The sequence below is a fragment of the Notechis scutatus genome, chromosome 8, assembly GCF_049901735.1.
Source record: "Notechis scutatus isolate UNSWTSFEM ecotype Mainland chromosome 8, rNotScu1.2, whole genome shotgun sequence".
In the NCBI taxonomy this organism is placed as follows: Eukaryota; Metazoa; Chordata; class Lepidosauria; order Squamata; family Elapidae; genus Notechis; species Notechis scutatus.
In genome coordinates, this window is record NC_142016.1 from 14,793,713 (window position 1) to 14,818,423 (window position 24,711).

The 24,711-nt window shown below is 41.4% G+C and overlaps 1 protein-coding gene and 1 long non-coding RNA gene across 5 annotated transcripts in view; one reads left to right on the forward strand and one right to left on the reverse strand.

Moving 5' to 3' along the window:
* PTPRU (protein tyrosine phosphatase receptor type U) overlaps positions 1 to 24,711 on the forward strand; it is a 397,711-nt gene that overhangs the window by 238,558 nt on the left and 134,442 nt on the right. For all 4 annotated transcript variants that reach the window (XM_087970795.1, XM_087970796.1, XM_026679426.2 and 1 more), the window contains exons 9-10: positions 20,107 to 20,216; positions 23,794 to 23,995. In XM_087970795.1, the coding sequence (XP_087826921.1) occupies positions 20,107 to 20,216; positions 23,794 to 23,995 (312 nt within the window). The remainder of the gene's footprint in view (positions 1 to 20,106; positions 20,217 to 23,793; positions 23,996 to 24,711) is intronic.
* LOC148129898 (uncharacterized) lies at positions 1,476 to 13,242 on the reverse strand. Its single transcript, XR_015750475.1, has 3 exons — positions 12,850 to 13,242; positions 12,519 to 12,624; positions 1,476 to 2,300 (listed from the first exon to the last, which is right to left on the reverse strand). It is a non-coding gene; the product is annotated as an uncharacterized LOC148129898 (long non-coding RNA).

A 24,711-nucleotide genomic window follows, 5' to 3' on the forward strand; every position in this document is an offset into this window, starting at 1 on the left:
GGCTGATTATTGTTCTTTTCTCCTCTCGGTTCTGTTTCTTTGATTGATCTCATGGTGAGCATCCAAAGACAAGAGGCAGTTTGAAATGTAAGCATCAATTGTGAGGCAGTGTGGAAGAAAGAACAAGATCGGAACGGTGGAGAGAGACCGGAGGAAATGGCAGCTGCTTACTTCTCCTTTGGTTACTTGAATTGAAGGATCTGAGCTTGACAAACCGTTGCCCTCAGATAGGAATGGATGTGAAAAAGGGGATTATGATAAAGTATAGCTAACCAGTGCAGGAAGAGAACAAGGAAGAAAAGACATGTCAAACCATTTCATGCTGCACGATAGGGGAAGTGAACAATTTTGAATGCTTCCTTTATGATGAGGGGAAATAAAACCTGTCTCCCTTCCTTCTGCAAATAGAAGCCTAGTGCTGTAAGGAATACATTTGAACATAGCACTGAATATTAAGAAATTCTATTTTCCCTGAAATAGACGTCTTCAACCAAAAATTCTTCTCTATAGATCCCTCCTAGAAATGAAAGTCAGAAGAATGGACAATTTACTCATTTGTTTATTTATTTATTAAATTTATACGATGCTCGTCTCCCTTTCAGGTGATTCTGGGTGGATTTCAATACCATAAAACCAGGATATAAAAACATTAAAACCATTAAAGAATTATAAGAACAAAGTCCTTCCTTGGCTGTTCTATTTTGGGAGAGTCCAGGTACTTCTCCTCAGAGAATACTGTTTATTTCTCATTCTTTGGCAACACAGACTGAAGATTTAATAACAATAGCAATTATTCTAATTATGTTATCATCATAGCTACTGATTTTTATTCACGGGCTTCATACCAATTAATTAAGCACAACACATCTCTCCATTGTAGATACTAATGATGACCTAAAGCCTTCATGTCAGTCTCTCTGAGGCCTCTTCTGTAGTCAGGTTATTTATTACTTCTGGCCTGAATAAGCATCATTTCTTGTTGCAAAGGATATTTATATTAATAGATGGGGCATGGCCATTGATTGGCATTCTTGTGGTGGTACTTTCAAGGCAGCTACATTGGTGATCCCCTGTATACTGATAATCCTCAATTTATGACCACAGTTGAGCCCAAATTTCCATTACTAAGATAGGCTGTTGTTAAGTGAGTTTTGCCGCATTTTACGATCTTTTCTGCCACAGTCGTTAAGCAAGCCACTAGTAAATCATGCAGTTGTTAAGTGAATCTGGCGTCCCCCGTTGATTTGCTTGTTAGAAGCAGGCTGGGAAGATGTTGTGGTTAGCCAGCAGCAGGTGCGGACGGCTGAGGAGAGCGAGGACTCAGATGAGGGGCCAGGACCATTAGGGAGTGGACTGCTGCCTTCAGAGATTGTGGGGGCTGGCAGCAGCGATGACGAGGTTCCCGAGGAGCCTGTGCCAAGTGCGTGTGCATGCAGGGTTGCTCGTAGGAAAGAGCAGCTGCAACAGCACGGGTGACTTGGGAGTAAGACTGCAAGGTAATGGCCCCTCCTTCAAGAAGATAAAAGCCAGCTGTGAAGCGAACGCTTTTTGTAGGAAGCAAAGCCGTTTTGAAACTCAGCTTCGTGGACATTGCAGTATCTTAAGTTGGTATTTGAAGACTCTTATGTTATGAAATATTTCTTATCTGTTATTCTTGGCAACCTCGCACAGTTTTGTTGAGGCTTGTGCTTATCAAAGTTAATTAGTTTGCAGCAGCCTTTTAACCGGAGATTTGTAAGAATCATTAAAAGGTTTCTGTTCCCTTTGGTTCATGTTTGTTTTATTGGAAAAGGGTTTGGGTCAGAACGAAAGGTTACAAATGATGATCACATGATTCCAGGACGCTGCAACTGTCCTAAGTACATGCCAGTTGCCAAGCATTCACATTTTGATCACATGACCACAGGGATTCATGTAAATGTGAAAGCCTGTCATAAGTCATTTTCCCCCAGTGCCATTGTAACTTTAAATGGCTGCTAAATGGATGGTTGTAAGTCAACCATTCAATAGTTGTTTGGTTGTTTCTGTTGAGGGTCATCAACGGATCTCATCTAGGAAATCATTATTTAGAGAGCAAAAGACATGGACTTAATGAATGCCATTCCTGGAAAAGCTTCAATGAAGATTACTCATGAAATAAAGCTCGAATGTTGTTTGGTGTCTCTGTATTTTGATGCCACCAAGTAGTTGAGATCCTGACTAGAATGATTCTTTCAATGAATAGGCTAGTTGATTTCGCATCATTTTTATATTGCACACCTTCCGAAATAATTTCCATCCGGTTTCTGAATCACTGTGCACTAAAGTAAGAAAAAAAAGTGCCAGAATTAGCATTTAAATTGAAAGCATTTAATCTAAAATATGTATTTTTATGCATTGCATTGTGAGTTTACTTTCTTCCCTCCCTCAGCTGACCTTGTCTTGGTTACTTAGAAAGCTGAATTGGAAAGTGGAAGGATTAAATCTCAGAGGCTCTATCTTTATATCTCTGTATTATGCCCCGCTTCACCCGTATTATATATGGAGATGCCGTAGTATGATGTTGGACAACTATGTTCTCCACTATTGACACTATTTAGTCTAAACCTCTGTTTCTCTTCTGCTTAGCACAGTGCGAAGCATCTGTTGCTACTATTGAATATTTCAGCATCCTTATTTGGAAGTAGGTCCCGTTTGTCTAGTAAAAGGATGTTACTGCAACATTGTTCATAGACTTTAGGGTGGTGGTTGAGCAGAGACCTTGTGTGTTTCTCCCATCATTTGCAATTAACTCCACTTTAAAAGTTCAGAGTAAATGCCAACATTAATCACAGGGGAATTGTTTAGGTTTTCATTCAGAGCCTTATCATAAGACTTTACAATTCCAGGTTACATTGTAATTAATCTCCACATTTCTGTTTCAGCTTTAAGTATTAGCAATTAACCTGGAAGAGCTTGTTACTGCTAAAAACCCAATTGGAGAGAGGATATTAGTGGGCTTAATTTTAATAATGCCCACATTTCTCTGGAACTATAGTTAGTTCATAACACTCATGCACGGAGCATGAGCAGGCTCAGAGGTTGTCAGTGGGCATGGTCAAATGCCATTGCAGTTGGAAATCACACACTGAGGCTGGAGGTTGTGTTCTGCTACCATCACTGTGAGTGAAGCATCTCTGCCATGAATAGGTCACTCTAGTCAATCTTTTTTGAGAGGCACCAGGCTTTGAACAATTAAAAAAATATTGTTTTGCTGATCCATTTGGTGAGCTATTGGGACTGTAGAGTAGGTCAATAACTGGGCAACAGTAGGATCTCTGCCATTCAAGCAGTCCGTAGCCATCAGCTTCCTCTCATCCAGAAGGATTAAAAAGATTTCCAGATCAGTTTCATCTCTTACTTGCACTACGAACAAACCTATTATGTGCTGTTCAAACTAACAAACAAACAAGTTTGTTATACTGTATTAGCCAATAGAAGATTTAACTGATAGTGTTCCTCGGCTGAAATGGAACTAATTAGGTAGTTATCTGATTATTCAAATGTCAATTGATGCATGAATAACTGTCCACACGAAGGAAGATACTACACAGACCTGGTTTCAGCAATTTTGCTGCTTAAGGCATATCTAGTTGCTGAGAAACACCCAGCTAGGCAGGGAGGAGGACTCAAACAGGGAATTAGCCTTGAATCATTGCATAGTTTCAAGAGATCCAGGACTGACCGCTCCCTCCCCTAAGCTCAATGGAACCTTATCTATCCGTTCCCAAGGGAAGGCAAGCATTATTGGGAGATTCCTGTAGTATAGGCAGAATACAATAAAATAGCTTAAATTCTATATGTGTAGATCTGTTTCAAAGGTGCTTTTTCAAAAGCAACTGGACTGTTTTCTCCTTCAGGAAGACGACGGCGATTTGCTTCTCATCCAAGAAGCTTCACCAGTTCTGACAGGATGGGAGGGGAGAATTGGAAGGATCATCTTGTTTTGCAGTCATCTGGTCTTGGCACTTTCCCCAGGAACTCTTCAGGCCACTTGGGGGCTTATCTGTGCCCCCAGAGTCACCTGTAAAAAGTAAATGTAAATGTTCCCCTTGCACATACACGCTAGTCGTTTCTGGCACTAAGGGATGGTGCTCATCTCCGTTACAAAGCCGAATAACTAGCGCTGTCCGAAGACGTCTCCGTGGTGATGTGGCTGGCATGACTAAATGCCGAAGGCGCACGGAACACGGTTCCCTTCCCCACCAAAGTTGGTCCCTATTTTTCTACTTGCATTTTTAACATGCTTTCGAACTGCTCGGTTGGCAGAAGCTGGGACAAGTAACAGGAGCTCACTCCGTTCCGTTAGGGATTCGAACCACCGAACGGCCGACCTTTCTGATCAACAAGCTCAGCGTCTTAGCCACTGAGCCACCGCTTCCCTGTAGCAGAGTGCACACGGGGATGGAATCTTCTTGGAACTGCTGAAAGAACATTGTAGATAGGAGATAGGAGGTGTCTTATCCCTCCCCCTCTGTGGAGAGATTTCTGCTCAGTGTTAACATAAATGGCCTTTTTAACCCCTCTTTCGAACCAACGGGCCTCTGTATCCAGGACAGACGACTGCAAAGAAATATGATCCTATCAAACCACGCCCCCCATTCTATCAAAACGAATCCCTCCATAGCCCCCACCATCCTGCCAGAACTGATGAAACTTCTTGGACGAGAAGCAAAACGTCTTCTTTCTTTTTCCTCAAGGGAAAAATAGCCCAGTTGCCTTTTGAAAAAGCACCTTTGAGACAACTATAGAATAGAATAAGAGAGTTGGAAGGGACCTTGGAGGTCTTCTAGTCTGACCCCCTGCTTAGGCAGGAAACCCTATATCACTTCAGACAAACGGTTATCCAACATAGTTTTAAAAACTTCCAGAAGTTCGAGCATTTACAACTTCTGGAGTCAAGTTGTTCCACTGATTAATTGTACTGTCAGAAAATGTCTCCTTAGTTCAGCCTTGCTTCTCTCCTTGATTAGTTTCCACACATTGCTTTTCTTGACCTGGATGACTGAGAATCTTCACAGATATGTGTGGAGCTGGTTGGCACCAGCCTTCTGTTCCTCTAATGAATCAACAGGAACTCTTAAACAGCATCCTTCATTGTCCCTTGAAGGCCACAATCTGGTTTAAAGTTTAAAAGGCTTGAGTCTGGCCATGAAGCCCTCAGTTCCCTCTCTTCTGGAGCACCTGGCTGCCACCCCTTTGGGTACCCTCCCCCTACCTAACTTTAGGAAGCAGCTATCTAACGTTACTTAATGTTAGTAAGTGGCCTTGAAAATACTCTTTTTTGAGATCCAGAGCTTGAATTTAGCCCGCCTTTGCTGTGTCCAGCTCTACATTCCTAACCTATTTATTTCCCTCAACTATTAATTTTGCCTGCTGTTTTTAACCGTGCCATAATTGTTCCAGCTGTTTCTATCTTGTTTCCTTTTACAGTAGCTCCAGCTGTGCTTTCGCTCTACTGTAAGGCCTCCAGCTGTTTTTCTTATTAACGAGGCTTTCTTCTTAGCCTTTGAGTTGAATATGATGTCTAATCTACTGTGCTGTCTGTGTTTCTCCGGGGATCAATACATCTTTGTCTGAACAGGGTGATTCTGTAAATTGTACATGTCTCTTTCAATTATCTGCCTATCCAATTTATTTAATGTGGCAATCTCAACCTGTCCAAGACTGGCTTATGAAACTTCATTTTTCATATATTGTTACTGTCCAAGGGAACTCATTAGAAATTTATGCTTTTGAGAAACTGTTGAGTCCTCTTTCATGTATAAATAAAAAGTAATTGGTTAGAAAAGTTGCTTTGATCTGAAAGGCAGAAGCAAATAGAAAGACAGAGTGCCCTCTTTTTGATGATCTATTACATTAAAAAAATCCTCCTGCAAGTGCTAAATTTTCTTTCTCTCTCCCTTCCTGAATACTTTCTCTTTTTGTCAATCACAAAGGCTAACGTATACAGATACACTTAGGTGCACGTAAGGCTGTTTTGAACATTATAAGCTCTTCCCTTCCCTCCAGGGGTGGGCTTCAAAAAGTTTAGCAAAGGGTTCTCTGCCCAGTTGCTGGGTGGGTGTGGCCATGGTGGGCGTGGCCTAGTTGGCCTCCTGCACCACGGCGGGGGGCGGGGGGGCGTTTTTTGCCCTCCCCGGGCTCCGGAAGCTCTTTGGAAGCCAGAAATGGGCCCATTTCCGGCCTTCCTGAACTTCCTGGAGGCCTGTTGTTTGCCCTTGCTGAGCCTCCTCACGTACCCTGCACTTACCTGCATGCAAAACGGCCCGCATGGAGACTCCTGGGTGGGGCCAGCCAGGAGTGGGGATTTGGGGGTTCTCCGAACTGCACAGAATCTTAACTAGGGGCTCTTGCGAACCCCCAGCAGCCCACCCGTTTCCCTCCCATGCTCTCCCCTCCCCTCTTTCTCCCCTCCCCATTCCCTCCTTCCTCTTTCTCCTTCCCCCTCCTCTCTTTGTGTGCCTTGGAGACATCCTTGATTCCTGGTGACTGCCTGAACAACTTCGTGCAATTTTCCGGGCAAGATTTTTCAGAAGCGGTTTCCCATTTCTGTCTTCCTAAAAGTTTGAAAAACAGCAATTTGTCCAAAGTTCCAGCAGCTGCCTTTTTGCCTAAGGCGAGACTGGAGCTCACAGTCTCCGCCTGTCTAGCCTGGTGCTTTTAACCACTATACCAAACTAGCTTTCACAAGTCTCTCTAGTGTCACCAGAATTTATTTCTTTGATTCAGACTCTGGATTTCTAAATGTAGTCAAGGATGGCTTAGACAAGTTGAGCCATTAAAACAGAACGTAAAAAAAGTTTTTAAAAAACCCACAACTCCTCAGAATAAAATTAACCCTTTCATACGATATTGAAGAATGTTTTCCTAACTTTCCCAGCCTCTGGATGGAACCACAGAAATGGGAACAGTGTTCTTTGAGCAATAATACTAGCGATAGGATATTGCTATAGATGAAGAAGGCAAGGCCTTGTGGGGTGCCAGTTAAATCTGGTCTCTTCATCCCAGTACATACAAGCTCCTCTGAGCACTTTCCCCCCCATTTGGCTGCCCCTTTCATCATCAAACTGGCTGCTAACTGCAGGAAACTGTCAATTTTTGGGGCACTAGCTGGGCAACTCAAAAGCTGGGTTGCTCAGAGGCCATCCCCATTCCTAGTTTATTCACTTCCCACTGAGATCAATGATATGGAGAAAAAGGAAACTTGGCTGTCATTTGATCCTTCAAAGGTTGTTCCAAAACATTAAATAACGGAAGCATTTTCTATTAAGAAATGGAATGGCTCATTAGTAAACCCTCCTCCAATGCCCTGCTCGGTCTTAGCCTCCCAAAAACAACTGGAGGTTTTCCAGAGGGAAATGATGCTCATTCATTTTGCATTTACCAGTTTGGACTTACCAGCCATGCCCAGGATTGCTTTGATGCTCTTACATTTTCCTCAAGGAGCAAAATTTGCTGAATTGTTGTTGTTTTTAACTGTTGAGGGTGTGGGATGTTGGTTATTATTTTTACCACATGCTCATGCATGCAGATTGACCCAAGGACTACATTGGGAAATTTAACTTTGATGTCCTACTACAGAATTTTAAATTCAGACCAATTGGCAAGAGCAGGTGCCCTAGCCTGCTACAGGGGACAAGACAAAAGGAAATAAAAGGGGAATGTGAGACAAAAGTAAAGAGTAAAGAGAAAGACAATGCTGAAAGAGAGAATTTACTTACTTACTTTTACTTACTTACTTATTTGATGGCTTTCATGCTTGAGGTAGGACTATAACTCACAGCCTCCTGGTGATTGGCACAAAATCATCCAGCTGACTTTTGTACCTAAGGTGGGACTAGAACTCACAGCTTTCTGGTGAATAGCCCAAAGTCATCCAATTGGCTTTCATGGCTAAGACAGGACTAGAACTCAATCTCCCAGCTTCTAGTCTGGTGCCTTAACCACTAGATTGAACTGCTGGTCTATCCACTTTCTGCCATGACCTCAGCTACTTCTTGATTAATGCTCATGGAATAATCTTCTATATATATAAAAACTAAATACCACTTACACATCATCACAAAATCTACAGAATCATAAAGCCTACAAACTTGAAAATTGGCACATATGTTCCTCTTGGCTTCTAGGTGCTCACTAAGAAAAGATTTTTTGAAATGACCATCAGAGTATTAGTCTTTCCTATATTATTATTAACACTTGCTTGATGCTAAGGAGTTCTACTCTCCCTCCCCACCTGAAAAGAAATCTGTTCCAAATGCAAAACACAAGCAGAGGAGAGGAGTTTCAGTTTCAGTTTTACTTTCACAGCCACAAGCAGCTTTAGTACAGAACAGAGCTCAGCCACGCCCAGGCTCCTTGCTGTCTCCTTCTTGCTCACACAACAAATATTGTTTCAGTTTCCAAACAGCCCTCAACTCTCTCACACACTGACAAAACACTAGCCAGATGCATATTGATGGATGCTGGTAGGCAGAGGCAGATTTCCCCCCCTTATTTTCCTCCCCAAAAACAAGCCCGACCACATACAGTAGTTTCATAGCGAAGCACGAGTATCGAGCTTGTCATGGAATAAATGTGCAATGGTTCCTTTTGTAAATGTTGGATTTCTGCATGAATGTGATAAAATACTGTACATCACACAGTGCTCTTCTCCATCTTCTGCAGAACAAGGGCTGCTTTTTAGTAGCACTGAGAATGTAATTACCATTGGGGAGTTTCTTAGAAATTTGAATTGCTTTGTAGGGATTATGTTGCTGAGAGCTTAATTTGGGAATACCATATGATCTTGTTAAGGTTTAAAATAACTACCATTTTAAAGCCGGAGTAGTGTAATGGTTGAAGTGCATTGTGGTCTCCTGGCTGAGTAATGCAAACCAGACAGAATATTGTAAAAAATTGGTTCCTTCCTGCTTTTGATATCTCAAGTGCATCACAAAGACTTGTAATAAAATAGAGCATTTGCATAGCGCTAAGAACAGATGAAGGCTGTACATCTGTTTCCTTGCCCAAATACATATATCTGCCCCAAAGGTTTCCATAATTTAATAAGTGCTTTGTGCTTCTGGTGAAATTACTTTGTAAATCAAGCGGAAATATTTTATTTGCATGGATTTTACAGCAAATCAGATTGTCCTCCCCTAATTTTTCTCACCAAATAATAGAGATTAGTTATAGGTATTTAGAGTGGAAAGTGAATAGTTTCTCCAAGGACTAAGACAAATGCAAACTCTCAATTTTTCACCCATACCTTTCTCCCAATTTCCCAACATCTCAACAGCTTCAAGAAGCAATTTTGAACCACAGGGTGTCTTCCCTAAGACAGGGATGTCAAACTCAGGACCCAGGGACCGGATCAAAGATCAGGCCCACAGGGACTCCTTGGAAACAGCAAAGGAATGGCGTGTGGTGCGCCTGCCAGTGAAAACGGAGCTTAGGAGGGCCATGTGCGACCCTCCCGAGATCCATTTTTCCTGGCAGAGGGTTGTAGGAGGCCATCACAGCTGAAAACAGAGCTCACAAGGCTCTGTTTTCATTGGCAGAGGTTTGCAGGAGACCGTTGCAGTCAGAAACAGAGCTCAGGAGTCCGTTTTTGCCGGAAGAGCACTTGGGCCACCAAAGCAGATGTGGTATTCAGCAGGTTCTGGAGAACCAGTACCAGAAATTTGGAGTAGTTTGGAGAACCAGCAAATACCACCTCCGACTGGCCCAGCCCCCATCTATTCTCTGCCTCCCGAGTCCCAGCGGATTGGCTGGCTTTTCTTTGGTTGCCCTGCCCAGGAGAACGGAGCTGGAAAGCAGGTTAGTGGGGTGGGGAGGGAATGCGGATTTTGCAGTATCCTTCCCTTGCCATGCCCACCAAGCCACGCCCACAGAACCGGTAGTAAAAAAATTTGAATCTCACCATTGCACCAAAAGTGTCCCCAACACGAATGATGTCGAGCTGGCCCTGCCCACCCTGGCCATGTTCCCCCTGGCCCCCCCGAGGTCAAACACAACCCAATGCGGCCCTCAATGAAATTGAGTTTGACACCCCTGCCCTAAGAAAACAGAAATATATGCTTATAGCATCTTAATTCTCACAATTAAATTTACTGCCCATGTTCCCATGCTTCACGGTATTGGCCACTGCTTCATTCCATCTCTTGTATCTATTATTCATTTATTCTGCACCCAGGTTTCTTCCACTGATTTAAAGGCCAGTGGGATGCTCTTTTGATTAACGAGCTTCTAGAAAAAAACCCAATTATCCTGCAAGTGGTTATCAACAGTTCAAAATATTTCCCAGCAGTTCCCTGGTGTGAAATAGCAGGCTGTATGTGATTTCTCCGGTCTTATATGCAGGCATTTTAAAAGCAAGAGGGGGACGGACGGACAATAGTCAAGATGCATCTTGTGCTTGTTGAAGAGAGTTGTGTACTAAAGATCCCAGGGAGAAATTGACAGTGGAGACAATCTACCACAAAAAAAGGAGACAAAACTTCATGCCTTTTCAATACGAAGGTGAATTATCTGCAGTATATGTACCCCTTTCAGACCTCATGTTATGCCTCCGAGGTTATACTGTTAAAATTCAGTGACAACATTTGAAAATTTAGAATGCAGTTTAGGGTTGGTTTCTTTAGCTGATCTTTTTGAAAAGCAAAATAGCTTTCTGTTAGGCTTACATTTTTTTCAGACCACAAAAACTAAGAGAGGTCGTTTTAGCTTTTTCGGATTGAAAAGGGGGGGCACACCTTTTTCAATCAGAAAAAGGATCATTGTATCTGATGGATGACCTAAACATTCTCTCTTTTTTTAATTCTTTCCAACCCAACAGAACGTTGGGAGAAAATATGCAAAGGGTTTTGGCCCTTGGTCTGTCTGTGTGCCCCTCTATCCATCCATGCTTACACATGCCCTGGCTAGTCCTTGGGGAGAAAGTGCAGACATCCATGCTTAGAGAGAGACTCAACACCATTACAGCACAGAGAAGACAATACAAATGCCTCTTGTGGCTGTTGCTAGTAAAGGGGATGGAAAGAATTTCAGAAGCCTTGCTCTTGCGCCCTCCCTCCCTCCCTCCCTCCCCTCTACCAGAAGGATAAATCTGCAAGCTGAACAGAATGGGATCAAATCTGGTGCTGGAAGAGTTTGAAAATGGGTCAGGTTCAGCAAGGGGCCAAGGGAAAAACAATCCAGACTCCTCCAATCGCCCAATACATTCCTGTGGGAAAAGCAATCGGAGAACAGTTGACTCCTCCATTCCAAAGACCCCTCCTTCATTCCTCCCAATTGCATGACCCAGAGCCAGCCTATTATGAAAGGTGTAGGAAGAGTGCCAGCAGACATTCTGTGCATGCTTTCTCTATCTTTTCCAAGGGTGGAATCTGATTCCAAGTTGCCCACTCCTGTCCAAAGGCAAAAGGATCCTTTCCCCTCTCCCTTCCTCCTTCCCCTTCCCTTTCTCTGTTTTATGACTTGCAAATTCTGGGAACTACTACTGGAATTCTAGAAATAAGTTTATTATTGTAGGGTAATGTAACAATCTTTAAAGCTTAGGAAGCAATTTCCCCGCAGAACCTATACTTAATGGTACCAAGGTAGGGGTACTCTGAGTCTCTTTCTCATACTTCTCCCACCCTGGGTGAAAGATTCTTCCGTAATGACCCTCTTTCCTCTCTTAAGTAATGTTCTGCCTCCTCTCTGTTCCCTGTTAGACATTCCATCTTTTCCCTTCTGTCCTTCCTTCAGAATAAGTGCAAAAAACATAATTGACCAAGATGTATCTTGTAGGGGTTTCCATCTGCAGGCCTGATTTGAATTAAAAAGAAAAATCCATTTGTTCCATTTGTTGATCCATTTGTTGCAATCGTTTACTTTTGAGAAAGATGTCTTTCTGATGGGAGAACCTTGAATTGGGGCTGAAGCAGGGGAAAAATTCATGCTAGAGTCATGATTGCTCCCCCTAGATTAAAAAAGACAGAAAATTTAACTTTGAGCAATGTCCTTAAGGTAAAATGAGGTTGGTCCTCAGCCAATTAATCTGTGCAAATGGCATTCTTGTGGCTTGTACTAAACTTTAAATCTTTAAAGCCTAGAAATGTAAACAAACAAAACAAAAACAAATAACCCTTTCCTTACATTAGAAATTATAGTTTACATCTAGCTAACCTTCTGCTTGCTTGTGGTAGGCAAATTACAGATCTCAGCTTGGCCCCGGGAGCTTAATGCCTTGCTAATGATTACAATATATAGAGAAGAATAGCTTTAATGAGAATACTATTCTCCCTAGGACCTTGCCACCTTCCCCGCACCAACTCCAAACTATAGATCCAGAAAGGTGCAGCTAAGAGCAGTGAATTATGTCTTTTGATTTCCACATTCTGCTGGTTTTTTTTTTTTTAGTTCAGTTCCTTTGTTCCTTCTGTGTGAAGGGTAATAGGGTTGCTTTCCCCTTCTAAGGTGAACGTAAATACCAAGTTCTGCCTAAAATTAGAGGGTGCAGTAAAGCTTACCTGGCAGATGATATTTTTCATGCAGAGATTTCTCTGCAAAATGATTGCTTGCTCCGTTTGACTTTAATGACATCTTTGAAATTGGGGGTTGAGAGGGAGAGACTCTCTGTTAAATCAATAAATGCACATCTTCAGTTAAGTCTGTTGTCTGAGACGTTGTCAATTATGATTATTATTGTGGGCTGTCAATAATAAGGGAGGGGAGGGGGCAAGGTGCTTTAATAATCCAGCCAAATTGCCCAAGATTGCTTATTTACACTGGGACCCCATTCGGAGAATCAGAATAGCTAGTTGCAAGCATTCCCAGGGAAATGGTAAGTGGCTGACCTACCTGATGGAGTCTGGCTTGTTTGTGCAGTCATAAAGCCAGGTGCTGGTACATAATATCAAAGAGAAATTCGAAAGAGGAGATAACAGCTTGGTTAATGTCCCTTGAAATCACTGCTTGGCTTAAAGTCCCCAGTACAGAGAAGCAACGATGTTCATGGTTTCACTGTTTTCACAGACATCCCCCTCGGTGCTCAGTTTTACATCCATCTGACTTTTTATTCTTCGCAATACAATGGATGTTAGAAAAAAATGTATACCAAGGGCTGATGACTCTGCCTGTCCATTGACAGGATAATCCTTCTAAAATCAAACATCTTTGAACCAGATTTGATGATGTTGAAGAACCTAGTAAAAGACTGAGATTCAGAATTGAACAGATCTGGTTTGGAGCTGGGAGGGGCGGGAAGAGAAGGGGGGAAGGAGGGAGGGAGGGAGGAAGGAAGGAAGGAAGGAAAGGACTTGAAAGATCAATATACAAGAGAGGCAACTGGGCAGAAATGCTGAATGCTGCCAATTGCTCCATTCAAAGCCCACAACAGTTTGGATGCAGCCTGCTCTGAGTTTCTCAGTGCACAAATACACAGCTCAAGGGATGAACAGAAATACAGAGACGCAATATAGCAGCTGGCTGTACAGAAGAAAATAGTGATGACCCCAGTGGCCATGTCCAGTAAAGGAGGTTGGAAAAATTCCCAAAGCTACATTTGGCGTGCTTTTGCAATCCATATTTTATTTAAAAGCTCTTTTAATTAAACATACATAAACAAATAAATAAGGAAGTTAGCATGCCGGAAAGAAAATAGAATAGAGCAGAATAGAATTAGATTAGATTAGATTAGAATAGAATAGAATAGAATAGAATAGAATAGAATAGAATAGAACAGTTCTTTATTGGCCAAGTGTGATTGGACACACAAGGAATTTCTCCAGTGCATAAGCTTATTTCTAGCATTGTATTTTATATAAATAATAATGCACAATCTTTAGGGCTGACTTCCATAATATTAACCAATTTAAGTTCTTTGCCCGTAGCTTCTGAGAATTGTAAATAAAGGAGAGGGGAAAAAAAACTAACTTCAGTGTAATCTGGAAGGATTAAAACCGCTCTGTAGCACACACTTTCCTAGTTCCTTCTTGTAGGACTCAAAACCTTTTTAAAATGTTGAATAGAGATGAAGCATAAAATATAGATACTTCAGGATCTAATATACATGCCTCATTTAATTAAAAGCTCCAAGGTCTACCAATTTGGGGAGAAATATTTTGCTGTTGCTCATGTCTTGGTGGTCTACCAATTATTTAAGCATGCCTTTTGACCATAACACTACATCATGCTATTCATCATCATCATAGATCATCCAATGGGAATAGCAGGACCGGAGATTGAGCATTAGAAATATATTATTTTTCAGCTACTGAAAATATGTGTTATCTTCCCTCTCAATCTTCCATAGCTTCTCTTTTGCTTTCAGTTAGTAGGTGGGTTGCCTTGGTCTATGCAAAATGGAATTAAGCAGGTCCTATAAAATATACATGAGCAAGAATTGCCTGCAGATCCACCAGACATATATTTGTCTTGAGTGCTAATTTGCGGAGGATAGAGGGGTTTCTATCTGGTGTAATCAGCCCAAAGTGCTCAGGATTATGCAAACACATTCAGGTAATGGAATGGTGTGATATTTTTTTCCCTTTGGCTATTAACATTTCTGTTCTCAACATGTTCCTTCTAATTTGATGTGAAAGTTCCATTCTTCACTTCAGGATGAGGATCACGAAGTTGATGTGTTACAGTTCTTAGAGTGTTAAGAGAGATCAGAAAGGCCTTGACATTTCTGAGCATTGATGTTCACAAGATTTTCTTGGGCAAATTCTTTTCTTAACAACAACTTGAGCAGGAGAAGGAACTTGGAGAAAAAAAAACTTTTTGGCTCAGAAAGAGAGCTGACTTTTTTTTTCTCTTAGGGCCTTGTTAGGAAGAATGGATGAAGGAAGAAAACCGTGATTAAAAAATACACCTTCTGGTATCCTAAATGCAGCCGATGTTATCTTTTCTCGTGTTCTTGCAAGCATACATTTTAGATGTATTTTGGTGACCTTTTTTTGAAATTTATTGAGATGGAAACATCTAGAACAGTGTGGGGGCCTAGTGCAGGGGTCCCCAACCCCTGGTCCATGGCCTGTTAGGAACTGGCCCATGCAGGCAAGCCAGTGAAGCTTCATCTGCACATGCACAGGATCTAGGTTGCATGTGAAACCATCCCCATTCCCCCCTCCCCCTCTCCAGTTCATGGAAAAATTATCTTCCACGCAATTGGTCCCTGGTACCAGAAAGATTGGGGACTGCTGGGCTCTTGGGTGAAGAAACTGGGCTCCCACTTGGAAGGTTGAGAGTTCAATCCTAGGTAGTGGCAGATGTTTCTCTCCTAGGGAACCTGCTGTGAACTCCATGTGGCATTGGGAAGGGCATCTGGCCAGTAAACGCCCAGCTTCTTCCAGTTGCCCTGACTCTAGGCTGAATTAAGAGTTTATAAAGTGGTAGGAAAAGTTGTTTTACTGAGATGGAAACAAAGGTTTTTCTTTTCTTGTGATCTATTCTCTTACAATTTCCTAGCGTTGTCTTCGCTATCTGAAGAAACCCTACAGGAGCTTTCTGTCATGATAACCACCCACAGGATGTAGTTGAAATTGTATAAAGTCAGGGAGACTCCTAATTCCCAGAAGACGATCTGTGTTCGGTTACCTTTTAGAAAGGGAGTCCAAGAATATCATAGCTCACCATGAAAATTTCACCAACATATTCACCATTTGTGGGGATGGAACCTTGAAATATTGATAGAAAAGAATTTCTGTAACTCTGGCTTGAACTGTGGAATCCTTGGTGCTCGCTGAGCCTGGTGCTTTTCTTGCAGACATTTCATTACCAAACTAGGTAACATCATCAGTGCTGTACCTGATGATGTTATCTACCGTAGTTTAGTAATAAAGAGAGAGCACCAGGGATCCCTACCTGAAATATTATTAGAGGACCTGGAGTCATTGTTAAGATGGACAGTTATACAAAATGATTGATTGATTGATTAAATAAATAGGTTATTTTGAATGAAACTGAATGAGAATAATAGGGGAAACTCCCCTCATCCAAATGTATTGTTTGGCGCAGCCCTAAGGTAAATAAATAGTAAAAAAAAAAAAGCTCATCAAGCTGTTCTTCTCACTGTTTTTTTATCGGTTTATTTCCCATAAATGTTTACAGTTTAAACATGATCTCTTTGAAGTAAGTTCTATTGATTTTGATTGAATTAATTTTCGAGTAAGACCACTATAAGGTTACAGCCTTCTTTTAATTTCCAGTTTATGAACCACTTATATTTTGAGTACAAGCATGGGGATTATGCTACTCTTTCCCTAGAGAAGTCTAAGTTATTTTCTCTTCTTCTTTTTTTCAGCTGAAGAGATGCCATTGAATTTTTGATGGTTAATGTTGCTTTTATATGTTTAGCATATAGCTTTGCTCGCCTGGCTGAGTTCCAATTTTGCTTTTCATATGCTGATGTATGATTACTCGTATTATTTTTATATGAACATCACCTTCAGGAGGCATTCCAAACATGTATTAAATAAACCAATGATCCATGCATCGTTTAAAAATGATCTTTTGTTCAGGGGATCTCAAGAGGTCCTGTAAGAGAAACGGAGGGGTGAACAAGCCATCTGTTTGGAGGATGCAAACTTGCCTATTATACCCTAAGCAATGCCTGGGCTACACTTGATTTAATGATATGAAAAGAAAATTGCCATAGAGTTTCTGCTAGGTTGAAATGGCGGAATACGCCTGATATTCCATTGCAATAATCATAATGCCCCGAGCACGTTACCATAAGAGCTAATCTCCAAAGTAATACACAAAGAGATCGTACTTGGAAAAGAAGCAAACTAAAAATACAAGTAGTCTTTAACTCTCAACAGTTTGTTTAGTGATTGGTCGAAGTTACAATGGCACTAAAAAAAAGTGACTTATGAGCATTTTTCACACTTATGACCGTTGCAGCATCCCCATGGGTCACTTGATTTACATTTGGATGCTTGACAACAGGTTCATATTTATAAGGGTTGCAGTGTCCAAGGATCATGTACAGTTACTACTGGTTCTGTGGGCGTAGCTTGGTGGGCATGGCAGGGGAAGGTTACTGCAAAATCCCCATTCCCTCCCCACCACACTAACCTGCTTTCCAGCTCCGTTCTCCTGTGCAGGACAACCAAAGAAGATCCAGCCAATCAGCTGGGACTCGGGAGGCGGAGAATAAATGGGGGTGGGGCCAGTCAGAGGTGGTATTTTCAGGTTCTCCGAACTACTCAAATTTTCCGCTATCGATTCTCCAGAACTGGTCAGAACCTGCTGAATTACAACTTCTGGTCATGTGACCATCTTTTGTGACCTTCTGACAAGCAAAGTCAATGGAGAAGTCAGATCCACTTAACAACCGTCTTGCTAATTTAACAACTGCAGTGATTCCCTGAACAAATGTGGCAAGAAAAGTCATAAAATGGGCTGAAAGCTCACTTAAGACATTTCTTGCTTAGCAACATCAGTTCTGGGCTCGATTGGGGTCATAGGTCCAGGACTACCTGTATGTGTGAATTCAGGAAAGTTGTGTACAACAATGTTATGCTTTGCATGGAACTGGGTGGATGGATGCGGTTTGCAAGATGGTGTAATTCCCAAATTGTGACTTTAGGTGGCTAACTAGGATTGAAAGCGCAAAGCAAAAATATTGAAATAAACATAAAAACACAGAAACACAGTATGAATGAGGACACGTTGCAATGTGACGATTTCCTCAACAATCTTCTTTAAAAAAAAAAAGGAATGGTGAAAATCATCCAGCAGAGTTTGACTTAGTGCTGGTTTCTTAAGGAGAGGATGGATCACTGCCTCTTTAAGAACGATCTGGTTAGATGGCTGAAGCTTCTGCCCCGAAAAAATCTAATTGGAGAGCATGATTCTTGGCTATGGACGTTTTTTTGTTGGATGATACACCCGGGGGGTGGGGGGGTGGGGAGCAGGATCAAGGGTGACAGTGAATTACGTATCTCAGAGTTGGCTGCGCCCAGATTAGTGCCGGATGTAGAATGTTACCTTCCAATAAATCCTCTTTAGTTTTGGGAGTGTGGCTCAAGGCTCATGATTTAATTGGAGTAACTGCCGGAACCCTGACAGGAAGCTCATCACCTCTCAATATGTACAGGTAGTGCTCAACTTATAACCATCCATTTAGTGACCGTTTAAGGTTACAGTGACACTGAAAAAGTGACTTAGGACTCTTTTTCACACTTAACGACCATTGCATTATCCCCATGGTCATGTGGTCAAAACTTGGACGCTTGGTAACTGGCCTGTATTTATGATGATTCAAATGTCATGGGAACATGTTTTGTGACCCTCTGATCAGAAAAATCAATGGGGAAGCCAGATTCACTTAATAACCATGTGACTAATTTAACAACTGCAGTGAGTCACTTAACGACTGTGGCAAGAAAGGTTGTAAAACAGGGCAAAACTCACTTAACTGTCTTGTTTAGCAATGAAAAAAATGGGCTCACTTGTGGTCATATGTAGAGAATTACCTGTATGTGCTAGAAAAAACAACTGAATGAAGAATCAGTAAACATTGGGAAAGTTTGACCATGGAAATTCTCAGTCATCCAAATCGTGGTTGTCCCAAAGATGCTTTTTCAAAAGGCAACTGGATTTCCTTGGTTTTCTTGAAGATGTTTCACTTCTCATCCAAGAAGCTTTTTCAATTCTAACTGAAGAATTCAACTGAAGGAGCGAGAAGCGAAATGTCTTTAAGGAAAACAAAGAAAGTCCAGTTGCCTTTTGAAAAACCACCTTTGGGATGAAAATTCAATGGTATATTAAAGCTATACCTCTCATGGGAGGCATCACAAAAAAGTATGTGCAATTTTACTTATTTTTTGAAGACATTAAAGACAATGGAATGGAAAATTGAATGCACATGTTTTTTTAGAGAGTCATCAGTGCTAAATTGATATGCATATCTTTATGTATCTAAAATTTTGTAAAATGTGTGGTTGAAGACATGACAGTATCTAAATGTGAAAAAAGTGTTATATGCTCAGTTCTGTACAATGAAGTTGAAAATCCACTCTCCTTGGCTAGACTTGATTTTTGTGCCTGCTTTTTTATGTTTTTAAGAATCTTTATTGTTTTTAAATGAGAATTTTTGTATTGTTTTGCTGTTTTTATATTGCTTTTAATTGCTTGTGTGGCTCAGAATCATATATTTGAGATGGGTGGCTATATAAATTGATATAATGCATAAGTTGAACATAGCAAACACATTTCCAAAATTCATATTCTGCCTGTTCATGAAAAATACGAAAAAGGCATAGATTTGGAAGCTTGGATTCAAGACTAGTAAATAGCCCTCACTTTGGTGAACTGGGATGCAATTTTGAATATCCCTAGGATTGGCTTAAGGATCTTTTCGTGATGTTGCTTAAGGCTGCATAAACAGAGGGATAGAATCAAGATCACGTGAAGTGTTAATACCACTTTATAATGCCTTGGTAAGGCCACACTTGGAATACTGCATCCATTTTTGGTCGCCACAATGTAAAAAAGATGTTGAGACTGTAGAAAGAGTGCAGAGAAGAGCAACCAAGATGATTAGGGGACTGGACTGGAGGCTAAAACATATGAAGAACAGTTGCAGTAACTGGGATTATCTAGTCTAGTGAAGAGAAGGACTAGGGGAGACATGATAGCAGTGTTCCAATATCCCAGGGGCTGCCACAAAGAAGAGGGAGTCAAGCTATTCTCCAAAGCACCTGAGGGCAGGACAAGAGGCAATGGATGGAAACTAATCAAGGAGAGACCTAGATCTAAGGAAAGTTTTCCTGACAATTAGAACAATTAATCTGTGGAACAACTTGCCTCCAGAAGTTGTAAATGCTCCAACACTGGAAGTTTTTAAAAAGAGGTTGGATAACCATTTGTCTGAAGTGATATAGGATTTCTTGCCTAAGCAGGGGGTCAGACTAGAAGACCTCCAAGGTCCCTTTCAACTCTGTTATTCTATTCTATATTGGATGTTCCCAGTTTTAGTTTCATTTGATGTGCCCTTCAAAGAAATGCATTCTGATTCTCTCTCTCTCTCTCTCTCTCTCTCTCTTTCTTTCTTTCTTTCTTTCTTTCTTTCTTCCTTTCTTCCTTTCTTCCATGTACTCATTCAAGTCCCTGGAGGCATAGCTTCAGAATCCCTCACATTCACTCCTCTGGAGGACATGATTTTTCTGAAATGGGAGGAGCCGGTGGAACCCAATGGTCTCATAACACAATATGAGGTATGCCGTAAGATCATTTTGGAGAAATGGATATTGAGCCTTATCTCGCTTACCCTTCTGCCAAAGTCAGAAAAAGCAGGTTCTTGTTAATGCATTAATTGACATTTTCTATGAGGATGAACAATAGCCTGGAAGTATAAGTGAATTCTTGCTTAGAGATGTCACATGCATATGCTATAACAATGGTGATCTCGGGAGAGACACACTCTATTCTAAATGAAAGGTAAGAGAGAATGCCAGTTTTAATAAGATGCTACTACTTTGGGTGCATATACATATCATTCATTCCAGTTAAGTAAAGTACAGACTGACCTTGGCTGATCTTATAAAGCTAAGTCAAGTTGGACGTGGTCACTACATGAATGGCCAATTGACAGAAAATCCCAGGGAAGTTGAAGAAAGATATTGGAGGAAGTCAACCCCAAAGTACTTTTGTATTGTGGCCCAGAAGACTCCCTAGACATATTTACACAGCATCAGACGTCAAGCTTGAATGGAATTTACATTATTAAAAAATGTCTGCATATTAGGGCACCAGTTTAGTTAAATATTTTATTTTGTGTTAATGAGTAGACAAACAAAATATTGCAGCTCTCTTTCTCTTGTTCTTTTATCAAGCTGTCTTTCTGAAGAATTGTGAACCAATTTGTGATCAGAACAATGCTTCATAAGTTTTCTTTTCACCAGTTGTCATTGCTCACTTGAGCCTATTAAAACAACAACAGTAGTTGTAGTTCCCATGTACCTGAAGGATGTCAGTCTGGGCAGTCTTTAAATGGGAGGAGCCAATAATGATGAATCTTTCCTGAATGTTGAATTCCAGAAATGTCAGGTGCTGTTCTGACCAAGGCTTGTTGAGACACTAACAAACACACGTTAGTCCCAAAACCCTTTTTTCTTTATTTCAATGGCTGTGAAATTTATTCATTCACAGATCATGAGTCTCCAGCAGTTTGTAAATAGTCCCATGGAAGTCTGCCAAAGTCACCCAGGATAAGTCTGATAAGCACGCACCTTTATCTTCCTTGAAATGCTGCCAACGACTAAATTTCCAATTAGTTATACAAGGCCAAATGGAGCAGAAATTCAACACAGAGCTTCAGGTTTCAAACCCGACCAATACTAACAGAGTTGCTTCCTGCAAAGGTTCTGCTCCTCCTTTATGTCTTATGGGAGAGCCAATCACCTCCAAGTCTTACTCCCAAGTCGCTCCTTTTTTCTTAACTGTTCTTGCCTTCTGGCAGCTCTGCGCATGCGCGCACTGGGAACAGGCTTCCCTTGTTGCTCTGCCTTGCTGATGTCAGATTCTGGAGGCTCTGGAGTCGGTACATAATTCTCAGATGGCCCTGGTCCCATCTCTGTATCAGGTACAGGACCCTCGTCCGAGTCCTCCACAGAATCCCGGACTGGCCCATTTTAGATAGATAGATAGATAGATAGATAGATAGATAGATAGATAGATAGATAGATAGATAGATAGATAGATACCAGCTCAAATCCCCCAGTAACTAAGACCAACCTGAGCACAACCAAGCCCCCACCTGAACAGAACACATCTCCAGCCAATCAGAACATGGCCAACCCCCCACCCAATCAGAACATAGCCAAGCCCCCACCCAATCAAGTCACACCCCCACTAGCAGTTAAAAGGAAGAAGCAGCTGCAAGCTCACATCACTCTGAGAAGCACAGAGCTGAAGACAGAAGCCTGAAGATGATGAATGAGACTTCATCGAAACGTTGCCTAGATACTTCCAATCTTACGCGGGAGAAAACCCGAATAACCAAAGATCCATAGATAGATAGATAGATAGATAGATAGATAGATAGATAGATAGATAGATAGATTTATTGTCATTGTACTCAGAACCTGAGAACAACGAAATAAGGTGCTCTTTCACAACATACAACTGAACAACACCAAAAGACATATACAAATAACAATGTAAAACAAATTAAAACAATTAACAGTTAAAAACTATACAACCAGGATATATATATGTTAAGACCACCAGATTTTCCTCCCCACTGTCTGACTCTGCTGCCATCTCCCAGGCTGCCAGCGAACCACAACAGGTGCAAAAGATTTAGGTTTACATATGAAGGTTCAATTAAACTGATTTATTGCTAAAATAATAAATCCTATGCACAGGAATGATTTCAACTAATAGTTGGCTCCTAGTTAGAGTTAGGTTAAGGGTCAATGGCACTCAAGGGAGGTCGGACTTAATTCTCTTGTGGGAACTTAGGAATTCTAGGCCTTTTCATACCAGCCCCAGATTCTGCCGTTCCTTCTCATAAAAGGGATCCCTTAAGCAGTCATGCCAGGTAAAGGCCTGGGAAGGTGGGCAGAAACTGACTTTCAGTCTCAAAGATTTGCACAATGATCGGGGTGGGATTTGTCTGTCAGACAAGCACCGCAATAATTGATTGGCTTTTCTGTTATTCTCAGCCAGGCGCCGAACGGAGAGTCTTTTCTTTTCTTTGCTTCATTATTGTTGTCAGATAGTTTTTTGAATAGGCCTGTCTCTGCGTGTGTTTTGGCGTCTCCCAAACGCAGCCAGGCAAAACCTCCCTTCCCTCATTTGACTTTTTATCCCATGCCTTTGCCCACTCTGGCATCAACAAAAATTATTGGAGCGTGGAAACTGCCGACTGAGAAAGCTTGATGCTTATCTGAATAGCCCTTCCCTGCCAGGCTGAAGGCTGCCTCTCGGAGAACTGACATAGGCTCTATTGTAATTCAGGAAGCTGTTCCCCCCCCCTTTCTTTCTTTAATAGTCTTGAAGATTAAGGGCAACTTTATAGTTCCTTCCAAGTCTATTGTCTCGGCAGAATGCAAGCTGTTTTCCTGGCTGTATCCAAAACTTCTCTCCATCTCTTGCTGTGATGATCAGTTCGCTTGGCCAAGAGCCACTCTGGGTCCTGTGCAGATTTTTGCCTTTGATGGAGTATTTCTCTCTACCAAATAATACTCTGCCCATAGAAAATCAACAGCAGGAAGAAGAATGCTAGGTTAATTTTGCCCTGGTCTTGCTCATTTTCTGTGTGCAAAGTGTCAGGACTCTGGCAGTTACCACCATTTAAATCATGAGTCCCTAGCCGGACTTCCAAAACTTAAAGAAGATTTATTAGGAGTAAACATGCCATCACTGCCTGGGTGTAGCCGACTCTGAGACACATCATTCATTGTCATCCTTGACCCTGGTTTTCCCCCCACTTCCTGGGTATATCATAATTCATATTCTCCAATGGGACACATCCATAGCCAAGAGTCATCAATCATGCTCTCCAGTTAGAATTTTGCAGGGCAGAAACTTCGGTCACCTAGAAACTATCTTTGAAAACATTTATGGAATGCAAGCTGACCACTGTTCTCCCCCTCTTTCTGTTGGCAACTCTAAAAAGACCATAGAAATATTTTATGAGTTGACACAAAGATTTTAAAAAAAAATTGTTCATACATTATTGCAATATCTGGTCCTTGTTGAAGCAACTTCTTGGAATATATAGTTTATATAAGGGGGAGGCTATATAAATTCAACAAGCAAATCTTAAAGCATATCCCTTTATCCTAGATCAGCTACCAGAGCATTGAATCCTTTGACCCAGCAGTCAATGTGCCTGGCCCACGACGCACCGTCTCCAAGCTCCGAAATGAAACTTACCATGTTTTCTCCAACCTTCATCCTGGGACGACCTACCTTTTTTCAGTAAGAGCACGAACTGGCAAGGGCTTTGGTCAAACTGCTCTGACTGAGATCACCACCAACATCTCAGGTAGGTTGGGAGGAGAGAAATGCATCCGTTTTGTGCAACATGTTGGTCTGGTTCTGAATTGAGGAGAGTTTGGGTGCCTGATTTCTCTACTTTGCAGATGGTTGCTTTGGATTGTTCTTTATTTTCTCTTATAAATGGATGATGATTTTCTGCTGAAAAACAAAACCCGTTTTTGAGAGCAGCTTTATTTTATAGTTCTACAACAGCTTCTGAAATAGAGGAAATTAACTCCATCATTTTTTCTCCCCCTTGCAGTTGCACTTGGATTAATTCATTTGCACTTTCCGCTTTGCTTCTCAATTTTGGCTGTTGTTTTTTTTTTTTGCCCCTTCCTTATATCCCTTCCTTTTTGTTCTTTGGAGTTAAGGAGAAATCTTTAAATCTCCTAATGGCTTCATGAGTGCATCCATGCAGACATGCATTGGGGTTCTTGGCAACGGTACAAAAAGTGGCTTGTCTCCCTCTAGTATTTTTTATTTTTCAATTTCCCAGTCTAATCTACAGCCCTTCAATTCCTGGATGCTCTTTCAACCAGGCACTCACCTGTCCTGAACTTGCTTAGCTTCTGGGCTCAGACCAGGTTGTTCAGATGCTATCACCTGTAGAGTATTATTTCCTTCTTAGGGCATTTGTGCAGTTCTCGCCCTTGTTCTTGCAAGTTTGGTATTGCAATTCATATGGGAAACAATTAATTGTAGTTTGTAATTGCTCAGTAA